The sequence below is a fragment of the Mercenaria mercenaria genome, chromosome 14 (genome assembly GCF_021730395.1).
Source record: "Mercenaria mercenaria strain notata chromosome 14, MADL_Memer_1, whole genome shotgun sequence".
Classification (NCBI taxonomy): Eukaryota; Metazoa; Mollusca; class Bivalvia; order Venerida; family Veneridae; genus Mercenaria; species Mercenaria mercenaria.
In genome coordinates this window covers 37,114,496-37,133,735 of record NC_069374.1, presented here as the reverse complement: position 1 = coordinate 37,133,735, position 19,240 = coordinate 37,114,496, and the positions used below count along the sequence as shown (strand labels likewise).

The window sequence follows — 19,240 nt, the reverse complement described above, 5'->3', positions numbered from 1 at the left end:
TTCAACATGCTACTATTATTCTCATGGATATTGGTGAAATGAAAATAAAAAGCCGATGATGTGTTTCTTAAATAGACTAGTGTCAACGCTTTTGAAATTTACATTTAGATACATAGGTCACGGGCTTCGTTTCCATGGTAACATCAATTCAATTCAAGAAACCACAATTTTCTACTGAAATTTGAACAATTTTAGATCTTAGTTTAAGTATATAAGTAACAAATTATCAACAGAACCTGAAAAATAGGTATTACAAATCGGCCTGCTAGATTTTTTATTTGAAAATGACCGTAACAAGTAACCTCTCACCCAACTATATTCCAAATAACATTGGTTACCATCATCCATTATCTTACATTCCGCATAACATTTCAATATAACTACACAAAAGAAGCAAAATATTGATTATTATTCAGAGCAAAAGACTAATAAAAAATATTTCAGCAAATAATGGTTATTTGAAAATAGTTTGAATAAAGAAAATGCACAGAATTACGTACTTTCAAGATAAAAGCTATTCATTTTGCGCGGTAACTGACACGTAACGTCATGACGTCAATGACGTCATTTTAAGGCAACATTGTTTTGAAGCGTTTCTGCGGCAATTTATTCATTATTTCTGCATTATTAAACCATAAAGCGTCAGATCGAAGACAGGTCTATGATTTGTTTTCAGAAGAATGAATATACAAACACATTTAGTTTGTCGTAAACGTCGTCGTAAATCGTCACGTTAGCTTCCGGTTGGACATGCGCACATACAAATATAAAGGTAACCTACCTCCTTAAAAACATAGATAAACAACTGTCTTGCCCAGTAGAAATAAAATGTGGGGGCTAAACTCTGTTTGAAACATCAAATACTGTGCATATTGTGATACATTTATTCACTGAATAAATTTTTTACATGTTAAACACATTGTCTTGGCCTAATATAATTCACTAGATACTTGTGTTTCTTATTTTTAGCTGGACTTTTTGAAGAGAAAGTTAAGAGCTATTGCACTTGCCCCAGCATCAGCGTCGCTGCTGGTTAAAGTTCTTTTGATAAAGTCAAATATCTCTGTTACTTTCAAAGCTGTTGACTTGAAACTTAAATAATTATTTACTATCAAAGTCTACACCAGGAAAAATGATCCCCATTACCCTGATTTGAATTTTGACAGAGTTATGCCCCTTTTTAACTTAGAAATTTTGGTTACAGTTTTTGATAAAGTCAAATATCTCAGTAACTTTCAAAGCTATTGACTTGAAACTTAAAACTTTTATTTACTATCAAAAGCTACACCAGAGGAAACAATCCCCATAACTCTGATTTGAATTTTGACAGAGTTATGCCCCTTTTACTGGCAAAACTCTAATTCAGAGTCAAGCACTGAGAAACGTCGAGAGTGCTGTCCTACGGACATCTCTTGTGTTCATGCAAGTCATGTTTAATCATCCTCATAGAAATACAATTTTTTAAGTAAACAGTTTTAGTTTGACATCTTGAATGTAGAAGTCAGCTATTGCAACAGTTAGTTGTCAGACTGTTGTATACTTGTAATAAAACCAGACATAGGTAGGCTCTTTTTGCAGTAATTTCCTTTGGTGTTCAACAGTTTTTACAAAGGTCAATATCGCATGTCCCATTAACCAAATTAGGCAGCACATTTTGTGCTATATTCAGTGTATAAATATCGGGAATGATAGGACATGAAAGTATTCAGTAGTCCCCTGGGGGATGTAAATGCAAGCCTATAGAATATATTGTGATACATGGGGATGTATACCGTTTGTTATTGCCGTCAATCAATACATCATCAATCCCGGTGACAGAACCTATGAAATTAATTTCAAACAATTGATTTGTCTGCAGTCTCCTTGCCTTAATAAAAAATGAAATAAGATGCCATCTCTTAAATCCTAGTAGAGTGCCAATTTGAGGAAAAGAGAAGTTAATAGACCATTATGTCTGGGAGAATGTGCTGTTGGGGAGGGGAGAGAGAGAGCACAAAGCTGCCAATCCAGAGGTTGTTTGTTCAATCTTTTGATGAGGCAAATGTTGTCATTTGACATAACTCGACCACCGAATAACCTACATACATGTAGAGCAAAATCTATCTCTGGTTATTCTGCAATAAACCACTCGCATGCAATGACATTATCCGATCTAGGTGTGTATAACGGTCTTAAAAAGTAGTTACCATTTTTTCTAACACTTTAAATACTAGTATGTCGTGTTAGAATCAAAATAACAAGTTCCCAAATGTGATTTATCGTAGAATAACCCTAGTTTTTCGTTCTTATGCGAAACAATATATCACTCAGGCCTACGGCTTTTGTGATATATTCTTACACGTAAGAACTCAAAACATGGGTTATTCTACGATAAACCACACTTGGGAACTTATTATTTCTTAAATATAATAGAAAATATGTATATCTTGTTAGTTATTTTCACTCACCTCCAATACAGGTGGGGAAGTTGTCAGTTACTTTACTAGTGGGGAGAGGCTCTAAGATTGCAGACTGTGAATCACATGCCCCCTACTGCTCTGGGTTTGAAACCAGAGATATTTTATACAACTGACTTATAGCAGTCACTTGGTCCTCTACGAAAAAAATTAGGGCTGCCGCAATTTCAAAATTTTGAGATGTGCATTTTGTTAGAATTGTGGCCCTATTTATACTTAGGAGGTTAAATTTTTTGTTTAGGTCCACCAGTCCTTTTCTCAAAAACTGCAATGAGGTACAGTTTTGAAACTTTGCATACTTACTTTATCAACCTTAGGTGATTATGTAGACCAAGAACCATAACTCTAGCCTGAATTTTGTAAGTATTATGGCCCTTTTTGTACTTAGAAAATCTAAACTATAACTCTTTTCTTACATATTGTCCAGCACTTGCAGACGAGTAATAGCACTCGTAGGTGGTGCTCTTGTTCTAAGCTACCTTTTTTCCAGCACTTTTGTTTGCATTATTCATGATTTTGTTGGGTTGATTTTTGTTTTGTATCACATCATTAAACTATTGCATATATCTGGTTTTAAAAAATTATTCAAAAGAATTAAACCAATACCAGTAGTAAGATCCTCAAAATGCACCTTTGTGTGCCAGGATGGTTAATAGGACAAAATTAATATAGTATATTTGTCTTGATGGTCTGTTGAAAGGTGGAATGGGAGTCATTTCTGTGGTTTGATTTGAATGTTATCAGTTAGATGGAGAATAAGTGAGAGAAATGGTGAAACATATCCCAGCAATATTGATGACATTACCAACATAATGACAGTGACCTCGGAAATCTCGGTCTGTTAATGCTATCATTTACTTGGTATGAAGTCTGTAAATTGATTGATTTTATTCTTGTTTTGGTCTGGATCTTGTCAAGATTTCATAAGATGAATAATTAAAATGAATTCAAATTCAGCCTTCATGTGTAAAACATATTCAAATAAAATTAGCTCAATAAGGAAAGCGCAGATCTACAGACCGTGGGGTCACCAGTTGGAGCCCTGGGCAAGGCGTATGTTCTTCGTGACGATTTGATACAAGATTGTGTCTTAAATCATTCGTCCTCCACCACTGATTCATGTGCGAAAGTTGGCAGTTACTTGCCGAGAACAGGTTTTTACTGGTACAGAATTCAGGAACATTTGTTAGGTTAACTGCTCCCCGTTACATAACTGAAATACTGTTGAAAAACGGCATTAAACCCAAAACAAACAAAAACAAAACCCAGGTCCCTAGCTCAAATGTCAAGGTCACACTTATAGATATAACTTGGCATAAATATTCCAAGATGATTTTTCATATATGGACCCAGTTTGTGTACTTTCTACAGAATCATTTCCTTTTAATAGTATGAAGTATTTCATTACATCTCTTCTCCATTTTCCCACCAATTTATTGTCTCCCGCCACACAGTGGTGTGGGAGACATATTGATTTACTCCAGTCTGTGTGTGTCCGTCCGTCTGTCTGTCTGTCTGTCTGTCTGTCACAAAGCTTGTCCGCACTCTTAAGTTGAATATTTCTCATGCGATCTTCACCAAACTTGAACAAAATGTGTTGGACCATAAGACCTCCGCCAAGTTCGATAACTAGCCAAAACGGTCCAGGCATATTTAAATCCAAACAGTTCAATATATTGTATATACATCATTACCAGATATTAGATCTTTAGTATTAAATATTGCAGTTGAAATAATTAGATGACACAGAATTGAACAGTATTGCATGGCGATACTTCATCTGAAACAACAAAACTAGAGCTAACAACAGTTGTTAGAATAGCAAACTTTGGGTTATGTCCAGTAAAATGCCATTTCATGTGACAATATGATGTATGTAAACAATTAGCCTGTCCATATTGGAGCATTGTGACCTCTGGAAATATTCTGCCTTTGTGGTCAATAGATAGGCAATGGCTGTGTACATAGTTTCACCAGGAAATACATTTGCACAGTAAATAAAACCAAATACTTTCTGATGCTGTTATTCTCCAGTGCAGAATGATTTTTATCAGCACTGTCCAAAGACAGTTACTGTCCAAATAGATCTCGGTATCGTATAGAACAATGATAAATGATGGGTGGACGGATAGCTCAGTGGTTTACACACTGGCCTTCCAATCCTGAGGTCGGGGGTTCGATCCCCCGGCAGCTACTCGGGAATTTTCAGAAACGCTTTTGAGTGTTTCCCACCCAACTAGAGGTGTACTGGTCGGGAACCCAGGCAATCCTTGCATGTATCAGTGCTATACACTGGGCACGTTAAAGAACCAGGCTGTCTATTTGCAACGAGCTAGGCTAAGTTAGCCGGACAAGCCTGTATCTGAATTCTGATCTCTCTGTCGTTGGGGCTTTGTCTCACTCTGTCCCTCTGGTCAGATTGCTCTGTGTCTGTACTAGTAGAGGATGAATTATGCGCCCTGTGTGGCTGCATTGAACTATTTAAAGCGCCTTTGAACGTGAAATTGATCATGAAAAGGGCGCTATATAAATCTGGTATAATAATAAACGTACAGTTGAAACTCGGTATCTCAAATTCTAAGGGATCGGGCCAGCACTTTACCTTGAGATATCAAAATTTGACTTAAAATTAAATATTGTGCAAATGTTTTCGTGCACAAAAAATGTGAAAATGTCTTCAAGATATAAGGAATTTTAGGATAAGCAAATTTGATAAAATGAATAAGAGTTTCAGCTATACTAATAATATTGTATAATTTTGTTTCATGAGTTATTTTGTTGTTGTATAATTGCAGATTTTGTGCTGGTATATGAGGAAGAGAGTGACAAACAGCAAGGATTACAGACACAAAAAGGTTCAGTGGATCATAAACGTTACAAGTTCCTTGAAAGTTTGAGAAAAACTGGCCTAGAAATTGAAGAGGTTAGTACAAAGGATAATGATGGTTGCACACATTACATTAGACTCCTTATGTTGCAGTTTGAGACATTGTGTAAAGAAGTACAGTTAAACCTGCCTTAGCGGTTACTGTTATTGAGCAGCCAGTTTCTCTAAGCAGCCTGGTAACTAACTTCCCAAACTGTGATTGTCAGTCTTATATCCACCTGCTGTAAGAGACCACCTGCATTTAGTAGCCATATTATATCACTCCTCTGACTGGCCTCTTAATACAGGTTTCACTGTACAGATAAAGATACAGAAGATCCATCTGACTGGCATTGGTTTAGAGACATGGAAAAAGGCAAGTCTGCAAAGTCATGTTGCAGAATTTAGTCAGGTTCAAAATTACTTTTCCTACAACGGTCATTTACCTGTTAATAAGGTGTTCATATTGAAATAATTTATGAAAATCTGAATGAAATACACCAGTGTTCCAAGTTATATGTTGTATCAATATTGCTGCATATCCTACAATAACATGTGGTCTACATTACCAGATCAGCCATATTTTGAGTATCAGATTACCAAACTTCTGATTATAATGTAACAATCCTTATCAGATTCTGCCTTTGGGAACAGTGTAGACCATGATCAGACTGCACGGATGTGCAGTCTAATCATGATCTGCAGTGTTCACCATTCAGTCAGTATCTTTTTGGTATGCACTCCCTTCAGCAGTTAATGGTACTGTCCAAATTGAAAGATTTATAAGTTCATTATAGAAATTTAGCAGGGTAAGTGTTAAAATCATCCTTTTCAGCCAAGCAGTTTCAGAAAATCCATTACGTTTGTCACGATTCTATCAGTGTTTGGATTACTTCGGTCCATAAAGCTTCACAAACTACTTGTCACATATAATAAGCGGCTAGAAATTTCTATGAAATTTTCCTATTTCAACAACAAGCGAGAATTCCCCTGTGCATACTACAGACACTCTAGTGACATCAAAACTCAATACAAATCTTATTGTTTAAGGATAAAAGAATGTGAAACCAGTCCTGATTATATTGTAGCAATGGCGTTACCATCATATTATATTGTTTTCCTTTCGCTGTTTTGAAGTTGGCTCTGACTACTTAATATAATAGTCTGCAAGACTGTTTTGTTGCTGCTCCAAATTGAAAAGCACTAGATTATAGTGGCTATGTTTTTAAGAGAGGAATAAGTGCTGTTTCACAACCAGAAGAAATATTGAAAGAGGACTTCAGAATTAATTTATGCTCAAAAATCACTAGATGCAAAACTAAACTTCAAAACTTTACTATTCTGCAGAATAATTTGGTAGTTTAGGACCAGATGCTTATTGCCAGACAAATGTCAAAATAACAAACACTTTTAAAACAGGAACTCCTGTATATTATTAAAAATTACATATAAAATTATGAATATTACTTCAGCTGATGTTTTTCATGCAGTAAGTAAAATGAAATCAAATTTCAACAGATTTACTTTGAAACTAACAGGATAAAAAGCGGTTTTATGATTCCAAACTGCAGCATATAGTAATCACAGCATTTGTCCCTGGATTCCAATGGAACTGTACACCAGTGTGAATCATGACTATGAAATTTTTCAGCAGTTGACAGTAGCTGTTTTCAGAATTTGTAAATGACTTGTTTAAATATATGTTCCCTATTTCAAACATTATTAGCAATATTGTAACTGATAGAGGTAATAGAAAACAAATATTTGAACTGTGAGATTGGATGCTGCTGTGATGAAGGCAATTAAACAAAACCTGGTGTAAAATGAGAGTGATATTTTGTTTCTAATTGACTGAAATGTATCTCTGCTATTTTCGTACTGGTAACATTATTGTTGAGACAGTATGCAACTTCAGTATCCAGCTTTTCACTATGTTTTTTTTTTCTGGTATTTGTTTTGTTTTAACTTTGATAAACATTATTTTCATTATCTATCCTTGACTTTCTTACATTTTCATAAATTTTACATCATTTTTATACACCCGTCTGAAAGAAGGGACGTATTATGGGTGGAGCATTTCTTCACCATGCATGGAGAGATTTTGATGTAACTTGGCATAAATACTCACCATCATGAGACAGAGCGTCATACTTAAGAAACAGGTCCCTATGTCTGAGGTCAAGGTCATACTTAGAGTTCAAAGGTCAAATTCAAGAATGACTGTCTGTAGCATTTCGTTTTTGCATGGAGGGATTTTGATGTAACTTGGCATAATTGTTCACTATCATGGGACAGAATGTTATGCGCAAGAACCAGGTCCCTAGGCCTGATGTCAATGTCACACTTAGAGGCCAAAGGTTAGATACAAGAATGACATTGTCAGGAGCATTTCTTCTTTTTGCATGGAGGGATTTTGATGTGTGCATTTCTGGAACAAAAACTTCTTCTTACAAGCTCTGGATGGGCGTATTTTGTGACTGTGGCACGAATGGTACATGTAATTGTAACAAATGATCTTAGACTGTAAGACAAGTATAAAGAACAATTTTCATTTGCGACTGAAATACAATGTATATGGCAGACATTTTCTTTCAATACCACCAATAGTTTTCATACCAGAATGAATACAGCGAAAAGTGCATTTCATACCTTAAAGTTGCCTTTCGAATTAGTGTTTTAATTGGTCTAATGATGCAAACTTCTGAAATATTGAACCTTTAAAACGACGAATAGTGATTGTTGGAACAGCAAACATAAAAGCTCTGAGTCACAATGCACATAGGAAATGCATTTAGATTGTAAATATTGAAAGTTACTGTCTAGTTAATTGGTTAAGTTTCCTCAGAGATGTTACAGTTACTAGTTAGATAACTGTTGCCAACCTGATCAATAGACATTGTACAATTGTTACATAAATTTCATGAATATTTAATATATGATTGTGTGTGTGGGCAATGAGTTTGAGTTAATTTGGTGTCAGTCAGCCCCTCCTTATTACTTCATTTGTTTCCAGCATTAACCATGATTTCTTGTATATTGTACTGAACATTATACATTTTATTAGAATATTATAATTATATGCATTTTAAAACTCTCTAAAGTTTTAATGGAATGTTTAACATCAGTATTTTTGCATATTTATTAATTGAAGTCTAAAATTCACAGCTGGTGTGTGACATCATCAATATGACATTGTTTTCAAAGTTTACTCCTGTACCTTTTCTAGAAATTTCTTATTCTAGCTAGTTTACTAAGTTAATTAAAGGAAACAGAGCAGAAGTTTAAATCATGGAATTAAATCATGTTGTAGTACCCGTATAGACTATAATTATGTGGTCTTGTGAAATCATATGACATATCGTCCAGTTAAGAATTTAACCATCAGACTCTTATTGTCTTACCTTTTCCTTCGTAAGAATAAAAAACATAAGGAAAAAAAAAAGGCACTGTGACACTTCTTAACAATTTTTAGGTGTATTCCTAACCTGGTATATGTAGGTTAGAAGAGCAAAGCATGAAATTTTGTGCCACACATTGTCAAAGAAATCCATTTATCTGGTTTAACTAAGGATGTCAGTCAATAAAATGTCAGAAATATTTTTGCTGCAAGGATTAAAGATTTTAACTTTTCATCCACAATTTTAACCATGTTTCTCTTTTATAGAGTGTTTCATTGTGCTAAAGCATTTAAAATTTTACTCATACCAAAAATGTTTGATAAACCAGAAGTTATGGCACATTGCCCTTTATCCAGATGACGTTACTATATGGAAAATGGAAATCATTTTACGAATTAATGGCAACCTGTGAGTAAATTTATTAAAATGGCAACATGTCGTCTTTCTAGAGATAAATTATGCTCTGATATTAAAAAGTTTGATCTGTTGGTTAATTTCAAATAATGTCTTAAAACCAGCTTGAATCACCATAATGCAAATCTCTTTAAACATTGTGAAGTTTTGAAAATCAAATTCTACATTGTAGGAAATTATTATGTCTCTCTCCCCCCCCCCCCACTGGGGGGGACATACTGTTTTTGCCCTGTCCATCCGTCACACTTCATTTCGAGTCAATAACTGGAGAACCATTTGACCTAGAACCTTCAAACTTCATAGGGTGTCAAGGCTTATGGAGTAGACGACCCCTATTGTTTTTGGGGTCACTCCATCAAAGATCAAGGTCACAGGGGCCTGAACATGGAAAACCATTTCCGATCAATAAATTGAGAACCACTTGACCCAGAATGTTGAAACTTCATAGGATGATTGGTCATGCAGAGTAGATGATTTCTATTGATTTTGGGGTCACTCTAATAAAGGTCAAGGTCACAGCAAACAGAACATGGAAATCCATTTCCGGTCCGTAACTTGAGAACTACTTGACCCAGAATGTTGAATCTTCATAGGATGATAGGACTTACAGAGTAGATGACCCCTATTGTTTTTGGGGTCACTCTGTTAAAGGTCAAGGTTGCAGCGGACAGAACATGGAAATCCTTTTCCAGTCAAAAAGTGGAGAACCGTTTGACCTAGACCCATCAAATTTCATAGGTGATAGGACTTACAGAGTAGACCCCTTCTTTTTTAGGGGTCACTCCATCAAAAGTCAAGGTAACAGGGGATGAACATAGAAAACACTTTTCAGTTAATAACTTGAGAACCACTTTACCTAGAATGTTGAAACTTAATAGGATGATTGGACATGCAGAGTGGATGACCCCTACTGATTTTGGGGTCACTCGATCTAAGGTCAAGGTCACAAGGACCTGAAAAATGTTTCCAATCCATTAGCTTGAGAACCACTAGGCCCAGAATGTTGAATTTTAGTGGGATGATTGGACATGCCAAGTACATGATCCCTATTGCAGCCAATCTGCACCAGTGTCTCTTTGACTTTTGCTCCTGTCCCCTATTGACTTCTTGCCTATATGACTATGCATTGGGGGAGACATGCGCTTTTCTACAAAAGCATCTTCTGTTTGACCCAAATGTGCAAAATTACCTTAATAACCTATCAGTGTCATAATTTTATTATAATCCCCACAAAACAGTCTTAAAAGTTGTGATAAACAAAGATTTGCTGTCTGTTATATCTCCCAGAAAATTAGAGATTTCCTGATACAGACAAGAAATGATCCAATTGCATGACTAGTTGTTGGTTTTATATAGAGGAAATTATAGATTACAGTAAAAACTCGAATATATGACGCAGTTTTTTTTTACGATTTTTAGCTCAACTGTCACAAAGTGAGCTTTTGTGATCGTGTGGCGTCCGTCGTCTGTGCATCCGTGCGTCCATGCGTCCATAAACTTTTGCTTGTGACCACTCTAGAGGTCACATTTTTCATGGGATCTTTATGAAAGTTGGTCAGAATGTTCATCTTGATGATATCTAGGTCAAGTTCGAAACTGGGTCAAGTGTGGTCCAAAACTAGGTCAGTAGGTCTAAAAATAGAAAATACTTGTGACCTCCCTAGAGGCCATATTTTTTAATGGATCTTCATGAAAATTGGTCAGAATGTTCACCTTAATGATGTCTAGGTCAAGTTCAAAACTGGGTCATGTGCCTTCAAAATCTAGGTCATTAGGTCAAATAATAGAAAAACCCTTTGACCTCTCTAGAGGCCATATTTTTCAATGGATCTTCATGAAAATTGGTCAGAATTTTTATCTTGATGATATCTAGGTCAAGTTCAAAACTGGGTCACATGAGCTCAAAAACTAGGTCACTATGTCAAGTATAAGAAAAAACGACATCATACTCAGTTCAAAACTGGGCCATGTGGGGACAGGTGAGCGATTCAAGACCATCATGGTCCTCTTGTTTCAAATGGGGGGCACCTAGCCCCTTTTATGGGCAATTTGAGGCAAAATTAGAAATACCTTTAAACGACTTCTTCTCATGAACTGCTGGAAGGATTGTCATCAAAGTTGGTTTGTGGCATTATTATATGCATTAGTATAATGGTCCTCTCCCAATTTTGTTCAAATGGGGGCACTTGGCCTTAAGGGGCCACTTAGAACTGAAAAAGGAAATGCCGTTAAAAGACTTCTACTCATGAACCGCTTGATGGATCTTCATCAAACTTGGCCTGTAGCATCATTATAAGGTTTTCTCCCAAATGTACAAGTACGGGCATTCAGTCCCCCTTTTAGGGGCCACTGGAACAAAAAATGTAAATGCCTTTAAAAGACTTCTTCTCATGAACTACTTGATGGATCTTCATCAGACTTGATTTGTAGCATTATTATTCATTATTATAAAGCCCTTTACCAAATCTTTTTAATTTGGGACACCTGGCCCCTTTTAGGGGCTGCTGGATCTAAAGCAAGAAATACCTTTAAACAACTTCTAATGAATGGCTAGAGCATCATTAATAAAGTAAAAATACAATTTAATGACTACTTATCGAAGCACTCAATGGATCTTCATCAAACCTGGTCTGTGGCATCATATATGGTCCTCTGATAAATTTGTTAGTTTGGGGCGTTTGGATTCTTTTAGGGTCAGATAGTTAAGGTCCACTTCAGGTGAGCAACTTAGGCCCATTTGGGCCTCTTATTTTTGTTTCGTTTTCTGTCAGTTTGAAGTCATATGTCAGACATGGTTTGAAGGATTTCTGAATCAGTAAAACATTGGAATAATATTAATAATTACTGGTAAATGTGGCCCTGTAAGATTCAGTAAAATGCTTCAGAAACACATGCGTTATCATGGCCCTTTATAATGCTTACTATTGCGTACTCTATAGGGCATTTCTTTGAAACTAAATGTCATTTTAAGGTCCATTTTGCTGTGGGATATTGGTGACCAAGCTTAGTACATAATTATACATGGTTCATACAGACCTTCCCAAAAAAAATTCAAGTAGTTTTCAAGTAGTTTTCCTCCATTTTCAAGGACTAAAATGGGCGCAATGTCACTGTTGCTGAGACATGAAATAACCAATTTAAATCCAATTTAGGACAAAATTAAACAATGTAACACAAGATTTATGTATTTTCACAGTAGGTGGGGGCGGGGGCGGTATTGTCAAGTTGTTATTATTTATATCCTGTGTTGACTCTCTTACATGCTTAGGAGCGAAAAAAGCATCAATTGTTTCAGTCGAACTTCTGTCATGGCAGAGCTGTTTTTATGTTTTTCGCTTTTGGAATGTGATTTTAATGCATTTCCTCCCATAGCAGCGATGTCGATTATCTTGTCACAAAAAACACAAAGGCATTTTCGTTTTTCGCCTTTGAATTCCCGTAGCCAATGTTTATAATTGTCATCAGTAAGCCACTTTTGCGAAAAGACACAATTGTACGTTTTAGAACACATGTTTTTCTTCCTGGAAAAATGACCTTATGCATCGCGGATAAATTACACAGTGTGAAAATTACTTGAAAGAGCATAAAACCCGTAAAGTACAGTACCGTACCGTACTATCGCAGACTCCGTGGCAGGCCCTAATGGCGGTAACGGTTGTTGTTAGCTCACCTGAGCACGAAGTGCTCAAAGGTGAGCTTTAGTGATCACCCTGTGTCCGGCGTCCGTCGTCGTCCGTCCGTCCGTCCGTCCGTCGTCAACAATTTGACTGTTAACACTCTAGAGGTCACATTTTTGACCCAATCTTAATGAAACTTGGTCAGAATGTTACCCTCAATGAAATCTTGGACGAGTTCGATATTGGGTCATCTGGGATCAAAAACTAGGTCATCAGGTCAAATCAAAGGAAAAGCTTGTTAACACTCTAGAGGTCACATTTTTGGCCCAATCTTAATGAAACTTGGTCAGAATGTTACCCTCAATAAAATCTTGGACGAGTTCGATATTGGGTCATCTGGGGTCAAAAACTAGGTCATCAGGTCAAATCAAAGGAAAAGCTTGTTAACACTCTAGAGGTTACAATTTTGGCCCAATCTTAATGAAACTTGGTCAGGATGTTACACTCAATAAAATCTTGGACGAGTTCGATATTGGGTCATCTGGGGTCAAAAACTAGGTCACCAGGTCAAATCAAAGGAAAAGCTTGTTAACACTCTAGAGGTCACATTTTTGGCCCAATCTTAATGAAACTTGGTCAGAATGTTACCCTTAATAAAATCTTGGACGAGTTCGATATTTGGTTATCTGGGTTCATAAACTAGGTCACCAGGTCAAATCAAAGGAAAAGCTTGTTAACACTGTAGAAGCCGCATTTATGACTGTAACTTCATGAAACTTGGTCAGATTGTTAATATTGATGATCTTAAGGTCCAGTTTGAATCTGGGTCATGTAGGATAAAAAACTAGGTCACCAAGCCAAATCAAATGAAAAGCTAGTTTACACTAGAGGCCACATTTATGACCATACCTTAATGAAACTTGGTCAAATCTTGATGATCTATAGCTCAAGTTCAAATCTGGGTTAGTTGGGGTCAAAAACTAGGTCACTAGGTCATATCAAAGGAAAAGCTTGTTAACACTCTAGAGGCCACATTTATGACTATATCTTCATGAAACTTAGTCAGAATGTTAAACTTGATGATCTTTAGGGCAATTTTGAATCTGGGTCATGTCGGGTCAAAAACTAGGTCACCGGGTCAAATCAAAGGAAAAGCTAATTAACACTGTAGAGGCCACGTTTATGACCATATCTTCATGAAACTTAGTCAGAATGTTAATCTTGATGATCTTTAGGTCAAGTTTAAATCTGGGTCAGATGGAGTCAAAAACTAGGTCACTAGGTCATATCAAAGAAAAAGCTTGTTAACACTCTAGAGGCCACTTTATGACTATATCTTCATGAAACTTAGTCAGAATGTTAAACTTGATGGTCTTTAGGTCAAGTTCGAATCTGGGTCATGTCGGTCAAAAACTAGGTCACGGGGGTCAAATAAAAGGAATAGTTAGTTAACACTTTAGAGGCCACATTTATGACCATATCTTAATGAAACTTGGTCAGAATGTTAATCTTGATGATCTATAGGTCAAGTTTAAATCTGGGTCAGGTGTTTAAAAAAACTAGGTCACTAGGTCAAATCAAAGGAAAAGCTTGTTAAGACTCTAGAGGCCAGATTTATGACTGTATCTTCATGAAACTTAATCAGAATGTTAATCTTGATGATCTTTAGGTCAAGTTCGAATCTGGGTCATGTGGGGGCAAAAACTCGGTCACCGGGTCAAATCAAAGGAAAAGCTAGTTAACACTTTAGAGGCTACATTTATGATCATATCTTAATGAAACTTGGTCAGAATGTTGATCTTGATGATCTTTAGGTCAATAGGTCAGGTGAGCGATACAGGGCCTTCATGGCCCTCTTGTTTTTTTTGTCGTTTTTTAGTTTATTTTGGTCTGTTTATAATGTTTGTCCGTTTTCACTTCGCACCCGATGAATTTAAGGACTATTTGCCATCTTTTGTATGTTTTTTCCTAAATTCAAGTAGTTTTCAAGTAGTTTCTCACTGTTACAAAATTCAAGTAGTTTTCAAGGAGTAGGCAATTCAAGGACTTTTCATGGCCTGTGCGAACCATGTTATATATCTTTCATGGAAACTGATGCAGGGTATAATTATGTTCTTGTCTCTGGAGTCAAGGTCACTGTTACTAAATATAGACAACTGTTTCTAATCAATAACTTCAGTAAGGAATAGGGTATGCATCCAGATTTGGAATATAGGAAAATTGCATGAGAGCCATGGTTTTAGATGTACTTTTGGTTTGTGTTGGTCAAGGTCAAGATCATCATTATTAGGAATAGAAAAGTGGTTTTCTCATGAAAGTTTCAGTTAGGATTGAGGTAAGCAGACCAGACCTGGTGAATAGGTAGCTTTCATAGATACCAAATTTTTTGTTTCATTTTAGGTAGCTTGGGTCAAGGTCATTGTTACTAAATATAGAAATATGGCTTTTGATCAATAATTTAGAATTAATGGCTTTCAAAACAATTGATATTCAATTGCATTTAAGTGTTTTTGTAGGCAGAGACTGCTTCTTCAAGGGTGAAACTTTTATCTTATTTGGCTGGGGATACCAATTCACTGGATTTGCTTTTCTTGATAATTCCATCAACATACTAGACTTAGCAGATATGTCAAAACTATATTTGTGTGTATTAGTGTCAGTGGAAATGTCAATTTTCTCCACAGGTTATTTTAGCAGAACTTGTAATTTTCACAGCAGTCATAAATAGTTAATAGCTGGTCTTACTACATAGCTACCAATCAATATCCAGCTTCATGACACTAAAACCCTGTTTGAAAGACCAGAAAGTGTTTCTACAGGAAACCCTTGGGGAAAGACCAATAAGTGCTTTACAGGAAAGCCTTGGGGGAAGACCAGGAAGTTCGCGCTTTACAGGAAACCCTGGGGAAAGACCAGAAAACGCTTTATAGGAAATTCTGGTGAAAGACCAGGAAATGTTTTACAGGAAACCTTTGGGGAAAGACCAGGAAGTATTTTACAGGAAACCCCAGGGAAAGACCAGGAAGTGTTTTACAGGAAACCCCAGGGAAAGACCAGGAAGTGGTTTACAGGAAACCCTTGGGGAAAGACCAGGAATTGTTTTACAGGAAAATGCCGGGAAATACCAGAAAGTGCTTTACAGGAAACCCTGGGGAAATACCACTAAGTGTTTTGCAGGAAACCCCAGGAAAAGACCAGAATTTTACAGGAAACCCCGGGGAAAGATCAGGAAGTGTTTTACAGGAAACCCTTGGGGAAAAGACCAGGAAGTGTTTTACAGGAAACCCTTGGGGGAAAGACCAGGAAGTGTTTTACAGGAAACCCTTGGGGGAAAGACCAGGAAGTGTTTTACAGGAAACCCTTGGGGGAAAGACCAGGAAGTGTTTTACAGGAAACCCTTGGGGGAAAGTCCAGGAAGTGGTTTACAGGAAACCCTTGGGGGAAAGTCCAGGAAGTGGTTTACAGGAAACCCTTTGGGTTTTAAGACAAGTGGTTTACAGGAAACCCCGGGGAAAGATCAGAAATGGGGAAAGATCAGGAATTGTTTTACAGGAAACTGTAGGGAAATACCAGGAAACCTCGAGTTTGGGGGTGGGGGTGGGGGTATACATAATATGCAATTTTCAGTCAGTCAGTCTGCAAGCTGAGACAGTCTTCACAATGATTAGCTAAACTTCACAAATGCACAGCCAGTCTTGAAGGTTGATCAGCCGGTATTCAGGGATGATTAATTACCCAACACAGATGATCGGCCTGTCTACACAGATGATCAGTCAGTCCTCACAGTTGATCATGCGAGCATGTCTATACAGATGATTAGCTGGTCTTCACAGATGATTAGCTAACCTACACTGATTATCAGCCAGTCTTTACAGATGATTAGCTAATCCTAACAGTTGATCAGGCAGTCTTCACAGATGATCAGCTTGTCTTCACAGATGATCAGCAAGTTTTCACAACTGATTAGTCAATCTTCACAGGTGCTTAAATTTAAGTCAAGCTCCGAAGAGGATAGTCAGTTTTGCAAATTTACAATTCAAAATGACCATTAACTTAAAGGAGATAATGCCAGGTATAAATGAAATTATTCTGAAGTTATATAAAGAGATTAGTCTTAAGATTTCAGAAAGTTATATAATTTATGTAAATAGGAGGAAGGATGTCCATACACCATGATTTCAAAGGACCAGTTTAATGAGTAGTAATAAACCTGTACTAAACCACTGACTTTCTTTTTCTTTGCAATTGTTTCTTTTTTTTTTAATTAGAACCTCTGTTACACCTCTAAGAAGCACAAAGACAAAGATAGATACTTCCTTTCCAAACAAGAAAAAATTCTCAGTAAATAAATCTTCTCAGATCAACAACATCAGTACAACAACCACATTCCAGTGGTCCTGTTAGTGGTTCCTCTACACGGTTTACTCTGTATTTGCAATATTTACAACTCCATTGCAGGAGAAAATTTAAGAGGTTGTAACAAATAGATTTAAAAAAAACAAAAACACCAAAACCTAAATTAACTTACAGCAAAAACAAAGTGATTGAAAGAAGTACTGCCAACTGCCACTTTCTGTATTGTGAAGAGTAGTATTGTGAAAGAAACAGAATTACTGTTTAGTAATGTTCGCAGAGCTTTTTGTTTTTAGCTCACCTGTCACATAGTGACAAGGTGAGCTTTTTTGATCACCCTTCGTCCGTCGTCCGTCGTCAGTCCATGCGTGCGTGCGTGCGTCCATCAACAATTTCTTGTCTGCACGATAGTGGTTTCATTTATGATTTTATTTTAACCAAACTTGCACACAACTTGTATAACCATAAGATCTCGGTTCCTTTCTTGAACTGGCCAGATCCCATTATGGGTTCTAGAGTTATGGCCCCTGAAAGGGCCAAAATTAGCTATTTTGAGCTTGTCTGCACAATAGCAGCTTTATTTATGATTTGATTTTTACCAAACTTGCACACAACTTGTATCACCATAAGATCTTGGTTCCTTTCTGAAACTGGCTAGATTCCTTTATGGGTTCCAGAGTTATGGCCCCTGAAAGGCCCAAAATTAGCTATTTTGAGCTTGTCTGCACAATAGCAGCTTTATTTATGATTTGATTTTTACCAAACTTGCACACAACTTGTATCACCATAAGATCTTGGTTGCTTTCTGACACTGGCAAGATTCCTTAATGGGTTCCAGAGTTATGGCCCCTGAAGAGGTCAAAATTAGCTATTTTGACATTGTCTGCACAATAGCAGCTTCATTTATGATTTGATTTTAACCAAACTTGCACAAAACTTGTGTCACCATAAGATCTTGGTTCCTTTCTTGAACCGGCCAGATCCTAAAATGGGTTCCAGAGTTATGGCCCCTGATAGGGCCAGAATTAGCTTTTTTTGACCTTGTCTGCACAATAGCAGCTTCATTTTATGATTTGAATTTAATCAAACTTGCACAAAACTTGTGTCACCAAAAGATCTTGGTTCAGTTCTTTAACCGGCCAGATCCCGTAATGGGTTCCAGAGTAACGGCCCCTGAAAAGGCCAAAATTGGCTATTTTGACCTTGTCTGCACAATAGCAGCTTCATGTATGATTTGATTTTAACTAAACTTGCACACAACTTGTATCACCATAAGATCTCGATTCTTTTTTATACGCGCACAGGGACGTATTATGTTATCGCCTCGGTGTCCGTCTGTCTGTCTGTGTTGGTTAGCAATTTCCCTTCCGCTCTGTAACTCTTGAACACCTTGATGGATTTCAGAGAAACCTGACACAAATGTTCACTCATTGAAAGGATGTGCAGAGCGCATGTTTCAGATGGCTTAATTCAATGTCAAGGTCACACTTAGGGGTCAAACATCATATGACTTTGTTTTATGCGAATATTGCTCTGCATTTGTGTTGTATTGCAGTGCTCGTGTTTTTATTTGGCAGATCCTTCTTTTGTTCACTTACAATATTTTTTTATTACTTCCCTTTTATGTTACTATAAATAGCTTATTTAGTAAATTTTTTATTATTGGCCGTAGGGAAAAACTGAGACCACTTTTCTGTGGTACAACATGGATGGTACCTCCAATTTTTTGGTGTATTTTGACATATCTCTACCTTGTAAGAATTTTTTCTTTTTCTTTTTGGTTAAAGCAATGGTACTCAGGTGAGCGATATAGGGCCATCATGGCCCTCTTGTTTATTGAATTGAAGACTTACAGAAACCTAAATCGATATCTGTGTTAAGAGTTATAAATTACTCACTGTAATTCTTTTTACTAGATGGAATTTGCATGTCAGAATTTGAAATCTCAACATTTTTAGGAGTAAAGGCCTCAGGAAAACAAGTGTTAGTAATCAGTTTGCTTTCGTTTTCCACTGTCTTTGAGCTTTGATATTTTACAAAATAATTTTGACATGGCATGAAATGGTGGTTTTTTTTTCACTTCTGTATGATTTTACAGTTTATGATATCCATTATGTCAATCTGACTAAAGTACAT

General features: G+C 36.6%; 1 protein-coding gene across 1 annotated transcript in view; it reads left to right on the top strand.

Annotated features, from left to right (window-relative positions):
• The window catches only part of LOC123527280 (anoctamin-7-like), a 95,334-nt gene that overhangs the window by 26,987 nt on the left and 49,107 nt on the right, over nt 1–19,240 (top strand). The window contains exon 4 of the mRNA XM_053523271.1: nt 5,252–5,379. Coding sequence (XP_053379246.1) covers nt 5,252–5,379 — 128 coding nt within the window. The remainder of the gene's footprint in view (nt 1–5,251; nt 5,380–19,240) is intronic.